Genomic DNA, 18,791 nt, shown 5'->3' with positions numbered 1-18,791 from the left:
GTGCCTATTTATTATAGTAAGGGCTTCATAAAAAATTCTACTTGAAGTAGTTCAGAGTACTTTTGGGTTGGTGAGCACTCTAAGGTGCTAAAAGGGTAATTAACCCACAGTGTGCTTGGAAGTTCTATGTTCCTTCCCTCATACCTTGCCCTATGTATCTCTTCCATCTGGCTGTTTATGTAATAAACTGGTAATCTAATAAATCAACAGTTTCCTGAGTTCTGTGAGCGGTTCCAGCAAAATTATCAGTCCCAAGAAGGGTGTCACAGGCATCTCCAATTTATGGCTGTTGATCAGAACCACAAGAAGCCTGGGATTTCCCTGGCTTCCAACACAGGGGGTGCAGGTCTGATCCCTGGTCAGGGAACTAAGATCCCATATGCTGCACAGCATGAAAAACTAAAACAAACGTATATCTAACAAGTTAACAGTGGAGATAAAATGGAGTACTAAAAATACTGATTTAACCCAAAAGAGGGCAGGAAATGAGATAATAATTAACAAAGTACTAGAAGCCTCACTTGCATTAAGCACCTGAAATCAGAGGCAGTCTTGTAAGACTGAGATCTTAACCTGGGGGACCTGACAGTAACTCCAGATAAATAGTGTAACAATTGAATCGAATTGTAGGACACCCAACAAAGTGATTTAGCAGTAGCAGCAACTGGGGTTGAAGAATTGGTCAATGTGAAAAAAAAAACCCTACACAGCCTACACACTTGGTGTTAGAAGTATTGAGGACAGGAAAAAATTAGTAGTTTTCCTTTTAAGGACCATTTTGGAAAATATCTGACCAATATTCCTCCTTTGATTCCTTGTGCGTATCAAAAAGAATGCATGCATGCATACTAAGTCGCTTCAGTCATGTCCAACTCTGTGCGACCCCATAGATGGCAGCCCACCAGGTTCCTCTGTCCCTGGGATTCTCCAGGCAAGAATACTGGAGTGGGTTGCCATTTCCTTCTCCAATGCATGCATGCATGCTAAGTCACTTCAGTCATGTCCAACTCTTTGCTACCCCATGGACAGCAGCCCACCGGGCTCCTGCGTCCACAGAATTCTCCAGGCAAGAGTACTGAGGTGGGTTGCCATTTCCTTCTCCATCAAAAAGAATACACACAGCTATATGAAAATGCTCTTTCCTTTACTATCTAGATATTAGTATAAGGCCATATTTTCTTTACATACTTAAACTAAAATAATAGACAAGAAGAAACTGAATGCTGGAGTAGAAATGATAATCCAATCTTTTTATAATATTAAGCCAGACATTAAGAGATGTGCACAAATGTAAAACAATGCTAGTCTTCCATCAGTTGGTTTTTTAAAAGTTTTTAAAATATATATTATTTGTGTTAACATGTAATGACTTTATTATTGCTATTTTTAAGTGAATTAATAAATATTTCAACCTGTCAGTGTTAATTCTGGGTATAGCAGTAACTCATAGATAATTCCCATGAACAAAAACTCTTTGGAAAAAATAAAAAACTCTTTGAGATCCTTAATAGCCAGAATCCAAAGCAGCTGTAAATATAAAACATTTGAAAACTGCTGGCCAAGAGCAACAACTGAAAAACTAAAACAAACGTATATCTAATAAGTTAACAGTGGAGATAAAATGGAGTACTAAAAATACTGATTTAATCCAAAAGAGGGCAGGAAATGAGATTAAAATTAACAAAGACCAGATGGGACAATCTGAAAAGAAGTCACAAGATGGTAAATTTAAATTCAGTCATACCAGTAAATGACAGTAAATGACACTCCATTTAAAAAGAAGAGGGTATTCAGACTGCCTACAAAGACCCAAATATATGCTATATACCAAAAAAAAAAAAAAAACAAACCCCACTTTAAATATGAAGATGGAAAAAAGCAAATGAACAGAACAATTAACATGTAAACACTAATTGAAAGCAAGCTGTAGTGGATAAATTAGACAAAAACTTCATAATAAGAACCATTACCAGGGCAAAAAAGACATTATATTAATGGTAAAGAGGTCAATTCACCAAAAAGACATAAAAACAAAGCTTCAAAACACAAACAGAAGAAAAAAGAGGAAAAGGAGAAATAGTCAAGTAGATTATGGTGGATATTTCATTATTCCTCTCTCACTAATCCACAGAACAAAAAATCAGGAAAATTATACAACACTTAAACAATACTATCATCTATGACCCAACTGACATTTATAAAATACTGACCTAACATCAGCAGAATACATACATTCTTTTCCAGTGCACAAGGAATATTCTCTAAAACATACTACATCTGGGACATAAAACAACTTACAAATATTGAAAAAGACTAAAATTGCATAATGTATATTGCATGAGCATAATGGAATAAAATTAGAAGTTATTTACAAAAACCTATCTGGGAAAATTCTAAAATATTTGAAGTTAAAACAACACACTTCTAAATAATCATGAACAAAACATTTTTAGTTGAGTGAAAATGAAAATTCTGATACTTGTTAAACACAGTTAAAGCACAGTTGGGGGAAATGTACAGCTTAATACATATATTAAAAAGATAAAAGGTCTAAAATCAATGATCCACTTTAAAAAACTAGAAAAATCCAAAGCAAGAGGAAAGCAATAATAAAGAGTAAAATAAATGAGACAGAAACAGAGAGAGAGGTAAAAATCAATGAAACAAAAGGGGTATATTTTTAAAAGGTCAATAAAACTGATAAACTTCTGGTAATATTGATCAATAAAAAAAGAAGACACAAATTACTAATTTCAGGAATGTGTGAGAGATCATCTCTACGTTTATGACATAACAGGTAGATATTAAAAGTATAAGAGAATATTATTAACAATTTTATTCCAATAAATCCTAAAACAGAGATGAAACATAAAAATCTCTTGAAAGATACAAGTTAACCAAAACTGACTCAAGAAAAAACAGCAAACAACATACATCATATCAATTAAAATTTAAATTTATAATTAAAAACTATTCAATAATACAGTAAGTCCCCTACACATGAACAACTTCTATTCTGAATGTGTTCATAAGTCCAATTTATATGTCCAACAAAGTTAGCCTAGGTACCCAACTAACACAAACGGCTATATCTTACTGTACTGTAATAGGTTTATAATACTTTTCACACAAATAATACATAAAAAACAAACAAATACAAAAAAACACAACATTTTTAACCCTACAGTACAGTACCTTGAAAAGCACAGTATTACAGTACAGTAGTTGGCATACAGGGGCTGTCACTGAGTGAACAGGCAAGAAGATTGAGGACAAACTGCAGTTTCACTCGTGCCTAATGCAGACAGAACATACTTTCACATTTTTGAAAGTGTGCAACTTAAAGGTTCATGTAAGGTACTTACTGTAACAACAACAAAAATCCCAGTATACTTCGTTTATGTCAGTAATTCTCAATTGGGGTTGACTCTGGCCCTAGGGTATGTCTGACAACATTAAGAGACATTTTTGGTTGCCACAACTGTGAGGGGATGCTACTGGCATCTCCTGGGCAGAAGCCAAAGACGCTGCTAATTCTTCACTGCACAGGAAGGGTCCCCAAGAACAAAACTGACAAGGCCTAAAATAGTGCTAAAGTTGAGAAAACTTGCCTTAGATAATCTCACTGCCAAGTTCCACCAAACGTTTAAGGAAGAAAAAATATTAATTCTACACAAATTCTTTTAGAATAGAGAGAGGGAAGAAACAGCTCTCCATTCATTCAATGATTCCAGCATTACCCCAATACCAAAATCAGACAAAAATAGTAAAAGAAAATTATAGACCAATATCTCAAATTAAAATAGAAGCAAAAATTCTTAACAAAATATTAGTATTTCAACTTTGTTTTTCTGCTCCAGCATGTAGAAGCTTAAAAGTTGCCTACCTATTCTAGTAAGTAAAAAGCTGAACAAATAAAAAAAATCAACAACTCTTCTTAAATTCCTCAGAGAAATGAGGTCACAGGGCAAACTGCTGCCACAGAATTAGAGAAATAGGTAGATAGATGTCGAGGACCACAATTTACCAGGGTAGAAACTCCTGAAGAAACCTCTGTGGGAACCAATGCCAGGGTAGGAAAACCTGAACTGTAACTGACAAATTGCTAGAGGCTCAATGCGGAAATGTCTGAAAGCTAAGACTCCGAGAGATCCCAGCCCCACACACTTCAGCAAGTTTTACCTCCAGGAACTCTATCAGGTCCTCACAGTGAACGTCAGATAAAAAGGCCCTTGTGCTTGTGGCAGTAGAAGGGGGAAAGGAGCTATTTTTAAATACATTAGAGCAATCTGTTCTTAACAAAGCTTGCTCTCAGGAAAAACTGTTTCACCAGAGCCTAACTTATTGCGGTCTTATCAGAGCCTAACCTATCTAGGGAAAGGAACATGTCCAACTCCAGCCCACCTCTCCCACCTAAGAGGGTAGAGGGACTGAGAAGCGCCTGTGCACTGGTGAAGTGCACAGTCTGAAGGCACAGGACCACCAAAAGACTGAGAACTAACCACAGGAGGATGCAACACTTTCCCTCCTCCCACACCTAACCACTACATCACTTGGGTCCATTTACTAAAGTTCCTTTTACTCAGCCCATCACATCCACTCTTCAACAAAAAATTATAAGACATACTAAAAAGCAAAAAACACAGTTCAAGGAGACTGAACACATCAGAACCACAGTCAATATGGTAACAATGTTGGACTTATAAACAAGGAATTTTTTAATACTATTAGTGTACTAAGAGCTTTAATGGGAAAAGTAGACAACATGTAAGAATTGATGAATAATGGAAGCAGAGAAATGGAAATTCTAAGAAAGAATGAAAAAGAAATGCTAGAAATTAAAAAAAAAACAACAACTAACTAAAAGAGAAACAAAGAACACCTCTGATGGAGTAGAGGCAAACAGTTGGGGTAAGAAACCTTGAACTAGAGGATCCCTCATTGGAAACCTCCAAAACCGAAAAAGAGAACAAAGACCGAGAAACAGAACAGAATATCCAAGTACTGTGGGACAACTACAAAAGATGTAATATACGTGCAATGGGACTACAAAAGAAGAGAGAGAAAATGGAACAGAAGCAACATTTGAAGGAACGATAACCAGGAATTTCTATAAATTAATGTCAACAGCAAACTACAGATCAGAAAGCTCAGAACCCAAAGTGGTATAGATGCCCAAATAACTACCCCTAGGCAAATCATACTTAACTTGCAGAAAGTGTGTTAGTGTGACAATCGCTCAGTCGCGTCTGACTCTATGTGAGCCCAGGGACTCCTCTGTCCATTGGATTTCCCAGGCAAGAATACTGGAGTAGATGGCCAATTGCGGAAAATCAAAGATTTTAATAAATCTTGAAAGAAGCCAGAGGTGAAAAAACCTCGCTACACAAAAGCAAAGATAACAATTTACAGAGAAGTTCTGCACCCTATGAAATTAGCCTTCAAAAAAAAAAGAAGAAAAAGACTTTCCCAAGCTAACAAAAGTTCAGAGAATTTGTTGCCAACAGATATCTGCCTTGCAAGAAATGTTGAGAGAAGCTCTTCAGAGAGAGGGAAAGGGACACCTCAGAAATTTTTATCTACATAAAAGAAACAGAAAGAAATACATGAAAGTAAAATAAAAATTCTTTTACTAGCCTTAACTGGTCCAACAGATAACAGCTTGTTCAAAATAATAATGATATATTCAGTTACATATGGTTGTGTGTATGTGTATGTGAGCATGCTCATGTGTAAATGAAATGAATGACAGCAAACATACAAAGGATGGAAGGAAGCAGTTAGGAATATTTTGATGTTATGAAGTACTTGCAGCACTGTGAAGTGGTAAGCATTATTTTTAAATGGGTTTATATTAGTTGTAAATGCATATTGCAAGCTCTAGGATAAAGGGAGGAAGGAAGGGAGAGAGGGAGAGAGAAAGCAGATACAAACTACAAATATCATAAATGAAAGAGGGGGATCACTACAGATTTGATGTATGTTAAAGAAAGCTGAGCGCTGAAGAATTGATGCTTTTGAACTGTGGTGTTGGAGAAGACTCTTGAGAGTCCCTTGGACTGCAAGGAGATCCAACCAGTCCATTCTAAAGGAGATCAGTCCTGGGTGTCCTTTGGAAGGAATGATGCTAAAGCTGAAACTCCAGTACTTTGGCCACCTCATGAGAAGAGCTGACTCACTGGAAAAGACTCTGATGCTAGGAGGGATTGGGAGCAGAAGAAGGGGACGACAGAGGATGAGATGGCTGGATGGCATCACCGACTCAATGGACGTGAGTTTGAGTGAACTCCGGGAGTTGGTGATGGACAGGGAGGCCTGGCGTGCTGTAATTCATGGGGTCGCAAAGAGTTGGACAAGACAGAGCGACTGAACTGAACTGAAAGAAATATTATGAACAATCATATGCCCCAAAATTTGATAACTTAGATGAAATGGATAAATTCCTTAAAGACATAATCTGTTAAAACTCACAGGAGAAAGAGATGACCTGAACAGTCCTGCTATCTATTTTAAAAATTCAATCAACAATTATATCCTCAAAAAAGCTGTGAAAAATGAAAAGAAAAGTAAGGGAGAAAGGGAGGGAGTGAAGGAGGGAAAGAAGGACAAAGAGAACTGCATTGACAATCACTTTCCAAAAGAGATAGCTCCTGGCTCAGATGAGTTCATGGACAGATTTTAAGAAACATTTAAGGAACAAATTATACCAATTCCCTATGATCTCTTCCAAAATATAGAAGCAAAGAGAATACTTACTAATTTAATCAATGAGGCCAGCATTACCCTAATATTAAAACAGGCAAAGACATTAAAAGAAAACCCTGATCAATACATCTCAGAAACACAGATGCAAACATCCTCAATGAAATATTAGCAAATCAAATCAAATAATGTATAAAAAGGATTGTATGCCAAGATCAAGTAGGAAAAGTCAACTCATTCATAACAAAAATTCTCATTAAAGTAGGAATAAAAGGGTCATTCCTTTCTTGATAAAGAACATTTACAAAACAACCCAAAGCTAATACTATATCTAATGGTGAGAAACTTGAAGTTTTCCCACTAAGAACAAAGCAAGGGATGTCCCCTCCCACTACTTCTTGTCAACATTGTGAAAAGTCTTAGCTAATGCAACAAGACAAGGAAATACAAGGTATACTGATTGGAAAAGAAAACAATAAAACTGCTTTTGCTTGTAGATGCCATCTATATACAAAATCTGAAAGAACAGTTAAAAAAAAAAAAGTTTATATGTAGAGGCAAAAGACCCAGAATACCAAACTCAGTATCGAAGAAAAAGAAAGTTGGAGGACAAACATTACCTGACTTCAGGACTTAATATGAAACTACAGTAATCAATACAATGCAGCATTGACAAAGGACCAGACAGTGGAACAGAACAGACAGTCGAAAACAATTCCACATACACACAGTCAACCAATCTTTGACAAAGCAGCAACAGACGGATTATAGACCTAAATATAAAACAAGAAACTATAAAACTACCAGAAGATAAGACAGGAGAAAACCTAGATTACTTTTGGTATGGTGATGACTTTATTTAGATATAACACCAAAGGCATGATCCATGAAAAAAAACTGAGAAGCCGGACTTGATAAAAATTAAAAACCACTGCTCTGTGAAAGACACTGTCAAGAGAATGAGAAAACATAGACTGGGAGGAAATACTTGTAAAAGATACATCTGATGAAGGACTGCTATATGAAATACATAAAGAACTCTTAAAATTCTACTGAGTTCTGTTTTTATTATTATAAGAAAATGAACAATCCAATCAAAAATGATCAGAAAAGACACCTCACTAAATAAGATATGCAGATGATAAGTAATATGTTCTATTCATATGTCAATTGTGAATTAAAATAACAATCAGATACTACTACATACCTATTAGAATGGTCAAAATTCAGAAAAATGATAACCACCAAATACTGGTGAGGATGTGGAACAAAAGAAATGCTCATTCACTGCTTGGTAGGAATGCAAAATGGTACAGTTACTTTGGAAGACAGTTTGGCTGTTTCTTATAAAACTAAAATACCTTATGATTCAGCAACCAGGCTCCTTGGTATTTACCCAAAAGAAATGAAAACTTACACCCACAAAAATACTTAACACATAGATGTTTATAGCAACTTTATTCACTATTGCTAAAACTTGGAAGCAAACAAGATGTACTTCAAATTGCTTTCTACATATAATATTTCAAATATTACATCCAGCACCCAAGCAAAGCTAACAAAGCACACACAGAAATAAAATAGCATCCACTAACAAAAACTAGCAGAATCAATATTCAATATAAACAGACCTATAGAATTTCCAGACATTGAAATTATCAGACACAGGCTATGAAAAACTATACTTACTATGTTTAAGGAGATAAAGGCCAAGCTTGAAATTTCAGCAGGGAACTGTAAACTGCAAAAAGTGATATAGCAGATTTGAAAAAGAAACAACTAGAAACATAAGAATTGAAAAACACAAAATTGACATTAAGAACTCAAAGTACGGGGTTGAGGAAACTGTATTTTTAACTCATTCCCTAGGTAATCCACTGTGTTTGAGAACAAGAATCATAGACTACTACAACAAATCTCAAAGTCCTTTGCAATCTCACTCTTTTCTAGTTTCTATAAAGCCTCCAGAATTTTTCTAACATATGAATTTGATGTCTCAGCACTGAAAGTATTTTGGTTAAGACCAACTTTCTAACCTGTGGCTAATGACCTTCACCGCTTCCCTGCTCAGTCACTCAGTGTTGTCCAACTCTTTGCAACCACATGGACTGTAGCACACCAGGCTTCTCTTTTCATAGGATTTTCCAGGCAAGAATACTGGAGTGGGTTGCCATTTCCTTCTCCAGGGGATCTTCCCCACCCAGGGATTGAACCTGGGTCTCCTGCACTGAAGGCAGATTCTTTCTGACCTAATACTGAGTGCATTCCCGCTTGCTCATTCAGTTTTCTCTATCTGGAATGGCTTTCCCCATCTTGTCTACCTAGTGAACTCCTATGAGTACATTTCAGAACACAAACTGCATGTAATCCTGAGTAGAATTAATCACTCTTTCATCTCTACTCCCATACTTTGTTCACAACTACAGCACTCACTATACTATATGAGAACCATATGTGAATCTTTCCCCTCCTTCCCACAGTTATACTAGAATAACAGAAAAGCTAGGACTCATATTAATAATCTATTTCTCAAGAACCTAAACCATGCCTATTTCATCATACAGTCAATGTCTGTTGAATAAATTACACATTCTTTAAAATGAAAGCCGGACAAACTTAGAGAAGAATCTAGGATCAATTAAAGAATTTTGTCCTTCAAATTCTACCAGAGAAAAGGTTTAGAGCTTGCTAATATGAAGTCACACAATAAGCTGGTCACAGAATGGTATCCTACAACATTTTGATGTCTTAGGCTCTATATCTAAAGGACTCACCAGAAAAAGAATGTACTAGGAGAGGGATATGAGAAAAGATAAGTCTAGGGTTCAGAGGGAGGGTGGCAGGAGTCTTTGACCACCTTCTTAAGGTAAAATAGGAGGTCTGGGGAAAAGTAAGAATAAAATAGGAGCTTCTCATTTTCAGACAATGGGAAAGCCAAAATAAGCTTGATGCGCATACACTGACTTGACTTTTGAGTTTCAGCATACAGTGAGAAAACTACTCCTAAAGGGGTTAGTGTTAAATCTGTGTCAGTAAGTAAACCCTCATGATTCTATCTTATGGCAGCCATTTATAGACAGCCAGAATAATGTTTCAGAAATGGAAGAAACTCCCCATGTGGACATCTCTATCACCTTAAGAACATGTCTACCCAAGATAAAGACAATTTTACACAATTTGATCCAAAAGCCAGGGAAATCATCATGCTTGTAGTAGAGAGGGTAGCCAATTAGGATACCTTTAGTGGTTGATTCTAGGATCTGTGAATCAGAAGAAATAAAATGCATCCCATAATTCAAGTTTAACTGAAACCTAGGGCAAAGCATTTCATCATCCTCTGGCATACAGCAGTGTCTTAACAAACTTCATTTTGGTAAAGCTGTTAACACAATTTTGTTTGTTTAGTGTAATCTGAAGCCTAACATAATTATAAGTCTGACATCATGACAGAAGGAATATAACTTCTACTTTGATGCTTGAATTATATGTTTGGAATCAAATAACAAGTAAGAGTATTTTCAAATTGCAACTCTTTTCCAAGTCTCTGTCTTTAACAATAAAAACAAAAAATCCCCCAAATTCTGCCCTGTTCAATTTATGAGAACTTATTATTATTATTCTTTTCATTTCTTTAACTAATTTAACCCTCTTTCTTAAGGTTCATACTTCTCCCCTCTCCCAGGAGCACAGGCCCAGAGCTGGTACAAAGTCCTCTCTCAATCTTCAGGTCACAGAAATCAACATTTATGAAATCAGAACTTACTGATACATAGGAAAGACACAGCAATTTATCATTAACTATAAATAAGGAACACATGTGTGGCTAGAAAGGTAATTATTCACTTCCTTTTCAAGGTGACAATACATTAGGTAAATAAAGATGAAGGAACATGCAAGTCTGTAACACTTTTAAGGACTTATCAAAAACAAATTCTGAACATAGTTCAGACCCTTCACAATTTAGCAACAATGAAGCGGTTCATTTATTGCAGTGCTCACTCAAATTTTATACTGAAGGTATCTATATTTAAGCATAACTAAAATCAACAAACTTTTCAAGTATCCTAACTACATAAACCAATAATGTTAGTAACCAGAAAACTATGCTCTACCCTTACAAAGTGTAACATAATTAGTGCTCACAAAGTATGTGTATTCTAGTCCTTTCCACAATGCTACTTACTGTTCCTAAAGTCAAAGGCTTAATTGAGGAGAGTGACCTATTCTCCTTTATTTTTTCTTCTATTTTTTGGTCCCGCTGCACGGCATGTGGGATCTTAGTTCCCCGACCAGGGGACAAACATGCGCTCCTTGCAATGGAAGTGAGGCGTCTTAACCACTGGACTGCTAGGTAAGTCCATGACCTATTCTATTTTAGACAATTTGAAATGCTCAGATTAAGAAACGGAGTCTTAAAACTTTTTTCCTTGCCTGTCAAAAGATAGTGTTTGAAAGTGATTCAAACACTCAACTAAAACACCACTCAGAAAAAGACATGAGTGATGAAAAACATGAAGCATCATCTAAGTACTATAATCTCACCTATTTATAATGAAAAAGACGCCAATACAAAAATAGTGCCAAGCAAAAAGTTACTTTCTACTGAAAGACTGAGTTTGACATAGACTATATTCGATCTAGTATGCAATCATGTTACAATTACACATAACATGGCGCATTTGAAATAATTCTCACTTGCAGTTTGGGGGTCATAAGACAAACTCTGTAGCTGTATTCCAACTTCAGCCTATTAATTTAGAAAAACCAAAAACTTAGGTCAATTGAACTACAATATAACTGAAATACTATTTATAATTAATAGATGCGATTTTTAACATGGCTCACCAACTGGTTCAGATGGCCACAAGCAGGAATTTCACACCTGCAAGAGAACACATGTGATAATCCTCATAAAATAATATTACGAATATTCGTATGATTTGGGGACTGACTGTCAAGTTAAATGCCAAACTTGAGTCAGTCTGATTTTGCTATAATCCTAAAATGATTTTTATACTTCTTTATTATTAACGTGGAAAGTCCTAAAATTGATCAAACCTTTAATAACTTTAAAAAATATTTAACCTACAAGTATCCTTCACTTTTGAACTTCATGTATCTCTGAAAAACTATAGATACAAAACACTTAAAAGAAGGCAAAAAGTTTTATATACCGTAACATTTTGTTCTTAGGGAAAAAAAAAATAATATAAAAATATATACACATGAAAATAACTATGTTTTCTACACAAAAATTGCATTTTAAAAGGCTTAAAACTGTGAAGGGAAAAGTAAAATGAGATATACCTTCCTATAATGTTTTATACTTCATAGAGAATATAATCATGTGCCATTTGTGCAATTAACAATTAATAGATTAAAAGGTTGTAATTCAAAGTAGTTCAGTTAAGTTTATAATCTTATAAGTGTCTTTCCATTAGAAAAAAATTCTAGTCCCCAAACATATACTCATCCTTAAGAATACGGCAACTCCTTTCTGGATATCTGCTTAATGAAATAATTATCCTATAAAATACTACTACCACTCTAATATTCTAACAAATTTTACAGTTTTGCCCTTCTTGAAGCAAGTGATGCATCTTAAGAAAGAGCAGAGGAATCTATTTTTTCCTTAGTACTTCTAGCACTGCCTCACTTTTTCAGGCAGTTTTACAGTGGAATACTAGCTACCGTCATTTTCTATAGCCATAACAGCTTAAAACCTTATCCTAAAACATGACAGATGTGTCTGAACACTCTTCATGGTTTTACTCTTACATTATTTTAAATTCTGATTCTAAACACAAAACACATTTTACATGTGAACATAGTCAAAGATCTCAAGTGTAGTTTTATGCTGATAATGTTTTACAGAGTTTAGAAATTAGGACTGTAAAACAAACTGTTTTCAAGTGGGAACAGAAAGTTGTAGCTTTATCATTACTAATAAAAGAAAATTATGCCCACTTTTAAAATGACAATTGCAGGAAAGAGAATAACAAAATGAGACAAATGGGGGATGGGGTATAGGACACAAACTGTAGTAAAAGAGAAAGCAGAAACATATTTCATCACATGGTGAAACAGACACATTTTAGAGGGTGGAAAACAGTCAGAGGAACAATGACTTTGCTGTCCATCACGGCTCCCAGAAAACAAACGGAAGCATGAACAAGGCACCAAAATACACACCAGTCCCTACACACACCAGAACACTCAAAAATTAAAAGCAGCAGCTGGGAGAAATCAACATGTAACCAATAATCAATATGTAACCGTGTAACCAATAAACGGCCAGAAAGGGACTGTAGAAGATGCATTTCAATTCCACTCTTTCTTCCCATATAAAAATAAGACTTGTTCTTTTCCTGACCACTCATCAAATTTTCAAACAACATATGTATAAAAAGGAAAGAAAACGTGAGGCCTTGGCACTCCAAAATGAAAACAGCAGATTAAAGACAATGGCACATCAGTAAACAGATAATTATCCACCAGTAATTAGAGACCTACAGTAAGAAAATATCACAGAATGTTAGTTTACATAAAGATATTAAAATACTATATGCACATGCATATTTCAGGTAAACTACCATAAAGTCAAGAATACAAACCTTCAATAGCAAGACCACTGTTTTTGCCTCTAGAGGGCGAACTTGGTCTTCTGAAAAACTCTAGACAAGAGAGGTTACTTTTAGACTTTACAAAAAAAAAAAAAGAGTTAAAATTTTAGATGTCCAGAAAGCAAAGATTCCCAAACTTTATTGGATTAACAGCAAACTTAGGGCCTCAGTAATTATTATTGGCACCCCTTAAACCAACAGAAATACCCAATTATTCTGTTTAATGAGTAGTTATGTCCCAGTACTTAGTAGGCATTTGAAAAAAATACACATAAATTAAAAGAAAGCTTTATTGCATTCTTAAATAACCACAATTAATCACTAATTGGGGCATGTGTGCCTTTTGTGCAGCGTACAATTTCACAAATCTTGAAATAAGACTGGACACCATCACCTTCATTTCCTGTTCCACACTGATTTTTGCACAGTATCTGATTTTTACCACAGCAAACTCAGAGAAACCAGATTCACAAAGACACAATGTCACAGAAAGTAATATATTTCCATTTTATGTTAAAACTGTGTACTACCTCAAGCTATCAGGCAGCACCATATCCAACAAACGGTGGAAGAGTATTACCGAGTTTGCCATGGTTCCCATCAGCATTAGCTGCTGTAGCACATGGGGTGACCTCGGCACACAGCTTTGGAATCACAGCACTTTAATGTTAAGTCTGAGCAGCATATAAACTAGTCAATATTTTAATTACTTGAAATTAACTATAACAAATGCTTATATTAAAGATATAAAAATTATGTTATTTACTTGAGAAACCAGTTTTTCTTTTCAGCAATAAAAAGAACACTATTAAATCCTTAAAGGAAAATATTTTTCCAATTTAGATGACGATTATTGTTTTCATGGTGATTATTTTTATAAATGCTGGATGTGCTAAATTTGATAAACTACAATTGGAAGGAGATAAATAAGAAATTTATCATTTTATCTCCTTCTGAGGAGTAACTTCTCTGAACTTAAAATGCCACAAACTGATAAAAAAGAGTCTCACTGTTGTCCTGTCTCCCTGATCTCCTATTACTGAGAAGCACAAGCTAAGAAGTCAAGTAAGACATGAAATTCTTAAGAACTCAAGAATATGGGTATTAAGAGAGGTAACAGAAGAACTGGCTCCTAAATTACTAGAAACAGAATATATACCCACCCATCTCACAAAGTCCTTGGTAGAAAACCAGAAAATGACCAAGGAAATTTTCAACCTCAAAATCTACTCAGTTTTCACTTTATACTGCTTCATCGTTCACAACTACCCATCATATATAAAATCTGTGCCATTGCAAATGCTACCATGTTCAATTAGAAGTCACAGTATGTGGTGAGAATGGTTTACTGAGAAAATTTTTAAAAAGAAAGAAAAAAGAAGACACTATCCAAGGAATAACTAGGAAAGAAAATCAGTGTTCTGCTACTATAAATAATTTTTACAACCATAAAATATAATTGAAAATATATGTCATGCTTTAAAAAAAACTTAAATTTACTACAAATATCTATAGTCACAAAATTTTGTATGTTAAAAAAAATGAATGAAAGTAGAATATGGTTGATAATCTAGACGAGAATATTTGGAAAGCAAGACAAACCACATGGCTATATTAGTACTTACCTGCTGAATGATTTTGGAAGTTTTCTGAAGATTCTCTCTGGGAGGGACTTTACCAAATAATTTCCAGCCAGGAGCACTATGTACAACTGATTTGAGTTCTTTTGTCCTTTTTGGGAAAAGGTTTCTGAAATACAGAAAAGTTACATGAATTGTGCTTCTGGTAACCAGGGAACTACTTGAAAAATGGCAGATGTAAACAAAATGTAAATATTTGCTTTGAACTAGCTACAAAGTGTACTAGAATTGACTATATATGTATTATACTTGACAGGAAAAGCCAAAAATCTGAGAACAAAAAAGTTACAGAGAACTTGTATAAAATAGGTAAAGGATTAAGCCATACAATTTTTGTGGGAAAATACTACTTAATTATTCTCTGTAACAACTTGTTAGTGCTTGAAATAAACGAGTATCTATTGAGCCTATTCCCATAATATATGTATATTCAAACTGTTTTTCCTAGGCACAAGAAAAGCTCACTGTAAAAGGGCCAACATATAACCTAGTAAGAAAGTTATTTCTCATCGACAGTCTAAACAAAAATCTGCATAAGGAACAAGGATTTTACCTATAATCACCATGCCCTTACCAACCAAATTAAGTATATATTGTACATGTAAGCAGGAATGATATTCAAAATATGTATACATCAATATGGCATGCCAGGGTACCACAGACTAATCAGAAAGGTACAGTGAATCCAACTGAATATAAACACTTCATATAAGCTGTGATATAAATATTCACTAAGAAAATTTAAAATGTTTATATACAAACAGTCACAAAGTATTTGAAATCTCAAATAACTTGGTCTATCTATACTCAAAATACATTAAAAGTACATTGTTAAAAATACTTAAAAGTACATTATTGTGATAAGAATGGGATAAATTTTTAATGCATAATGTTAAGGCTATTTTTCAAGTTTAGAAAGATATCAATGGACTCCTACAAAATATGGGTTAATCAATACTAAAGAAATACTCTCATTTTCCTGGGTGTGCAGTGGAAGTGAATTGATAACTTTTGATGACAACTTACACTAATTTCTACTTAGGATACTCTAGAAGTTTCATCGGAGACCATATATAGATACTCAGTTTTCTATTTCATAAAATATCTAAGTTTTCAATAATGATTACATGAAGGACTGGTATATTTACAATAAAGTTTCATGCCTCAAAGGATGGCCTATTAATTTAAATACTATTTTATACCTTGTGTGCTGCTCATCAATTTATTGCCTCATAGCTCCATTATGAACCCTGCAGTATATGCTCTGTGACAACATGGAATTCCTTTGAGCATTTCTCCTTTTAAAATGAACATTTCTCCTTTTAAAATAAACTTTCTCAGTAGAGAGCACTGAAGGGACACTGCAGGAGAAAGGGGCTTTGGTCTCCTGTGGTTTCCAGCTGAAGCAGAGTGGGTCAGTGGTTTGGTGTGAGGATATCCAGTAGAATTCTGCTCAGTCATGTGCCCAAGTCCGTCAGCAAACTTGCAGCCTCAGCAACTCAACTGGCAGATGGCTTTCCTGTAGTCCTCTTAACATGTAAACTGGCACCCCAAAGCCTTCCTGCCAGCACTGATGCACTAATTCTCTCTGTAAGCCCCGCACAGCTCACTCGTACTCCCCAGAAAGTTCTCACCAAGCTATGCTTCCCCCACAAGCCTCCATGTGGCCTGCCTATACACCTTCCAACCAAGGTTTCCCATCCAACATGTTAAACACAGGGGAAGGACCTTTGACACCAAGGTTTATACAAAGAATTCTTGCATGAGACATCAAAAGCATGATCTATAAAAGAAAAACTGATGAACCAAGCTTAAATTGAAACACTTGTACTTCAAAAGATATCACTGATGCAAAATGAAGAAGTAGAAGGATCTAAAAGTCAGTCCCTCCACCAAAGTAAAACTTGAGCCAGAAACAGCAATTGGAATCAATCATTTCAGACCTACAGAACCTTTTCAGAAATTTATAACCAGCAAGGGACTGCATGAAAGGAGAGGCTGCTGATCTTCCCTAAGTGAAGAGCATGGGTGAACCAACTACCATCAACTGTTCCTGAGCCCCTCCCTCCTATAGCCGTGGAGATAGCAGCCTGCTGGCTCCAGGAGGAATAGTTTCTAGAACAGGCAGCAGCAGCAGCTTCCATTGGTGGTATCTATCAGAACATTAAAAAAGGGTACTTTTTTTGACACAGATATTTAAGGAAATCTTAGTCAGGCCACCAGCTAACTGCAGGAAATAACAGAACAGAAACTTGTGACCACACACAAAAAGGATTACACACTTTGCAAAAACAGTTTGGAAATAACACAGATGGCTCTAGTCTTCAATGAACAAAAATCTGCAGTCATTGAGAACTGAGAAAACAGATTTACACAGTTTCAACATAATAATACTCAGAGTGTCCAGGTCTCAACAAGAAAAGAATTATAATACATATAAAGACACAGCAAAGTATAGACCAATCACAGGAGAAAGAATTTGGCAAAAACCATTCCTAAGGAAGTTGAGACAATGAGATTACTAGTCAAACATGTTACATTAACTGTCATAAATATACCCAATGAGCTAACCAAAACTATGAACAAAGAATTAAAGGAAATCAAGCAGGGAACAAAGTGAGAATATCATTAGAGACAATTATATATAGGAACCAAACAAATTCTGGAACTGAAAAGTAGAATAAAATTAAAAATTCATTAAAATAGTTCAACATCAGATTACAGCAAGCAGAAGGAAATATCAGCATGTAACATGACGAAAAGACAATTGAACTTATTCAGTCTCAAGAGCACAAAGAAAAAAGAATGAATAAAAATGAGCAGAGCCTGATAAATTTGTACAACACTATGGGGTATAATAGCATATGTGCTGTAAGACTTCCAGAAGCAGAAGAGGAAAAAAAGGGGGGGTGGCAGAAACAATTTTTGAAGAATGGCTAAAAATTTTTCAAATATGATGGAAGACACAAACCTACACATCCAAGAAGCTCAACAAACTGCAAGCAAAATAAATTCAAGGAGATATAGAAGAAGATACATTATAGTCAAACTGTCAAAAGACAAAGAGAGAATTTTGCAAGCATCAAGAGAGAAGCAACTATCACAAACAATCTATCTTCAATAAGATCAACACCTGATTTCTCATATGACATCTTGTGGGCCAAAAGTGTCAGGCTGACATAATTTAAAGTTCTGGGGGAAAAAAAAAAACTATCAGCTGAGAATTCTATATGCAGCAAAAATCTATCCAACAATAAGGATAAATGAAGATATTTCTAGACAAACAAGTTAAGTATGCTCATTCCTAACAGATCTGCCCTACAAGAAGTATCAAGAATTTTTCAGAATGAAGTGAAAAGTAGCTCAAAACCATGAGAAAACACTGGTAAAATTATTTACACAGGTAAATGTCAAAGTCAGTATTATTGTACTGTTCTATTTATAACTCCACATTTTTCCTATGTGATTTAAAAGGTAAATGCATAAAATAATATTTACAAATTTATGTTACTGGGCATACAACATATAAACATGTAATCTCTGGCAGTAACAATATGAATGAGGAGGTACAGGGATGTATACAGTTAGCACAGTATTAGTGCACTAATGGAACTGGTTTATATGCTAATGAAATTAATTTGGTATAATTCAAACCAGGTTGCTTTAAGTTTATGATGTCAATTGTAATCCCCAAAGTTACCACTAGAAAATAACTTTAAAATATACATAAGAGAATCAAAATGGTACACTAAAAATTCAACTAAATACAAAAAGTGGTAAGGAGGAACTGAGGAACAAAAAAATATATAAGACATACAGAAAATAA

The 18,791-nt window shown here is 35.0% G+C and overlaps 1 protein-coding gene across 1 annotated transcript in view; it reads right to left on the bottom strand.

Moving 5' to 3' along the window:
- TBC1D12 (TBC1 domain family member 12) overlaps positions 1 to 18,791 on the bottom strand; it is a 93,881-nt gene that overhangs the window by 36,208 nt on the left and 38,882 nt on the right. Inside the window, exon 2 of the mRNA XM_068961432.1 lies at positions 14,951 to 15,074. Coding sequence (XP_068817533.1) covers positions 14,951 to 15,074 — 124 coding nt within the window. The remainder of the gene's footprint in view (positions 1 to 14,950; positions 15,075 to 18,791) is intronic.

This window comes from Capricornis sumatraensis, chromosome 23 (assembly GCF_032405125.1).
Source record: "Capricornis sumatraensis isolate serow.1 chromosome 23, serow.2, whole genome shotgun sequence".
NCBI classification, from domain to species: domain Eukaryota; kingdom Metazoa; phylum Chordata; class Mammalia; order Artiodactyla; family Bovidae; genus Capricornis; species Capricornis sumatraensis.
The sequence above is the reverse complement of the archived record's forward strand: the minus strand, read 5'-3'. Positions and strand labels throughout refer to the sequence as shown.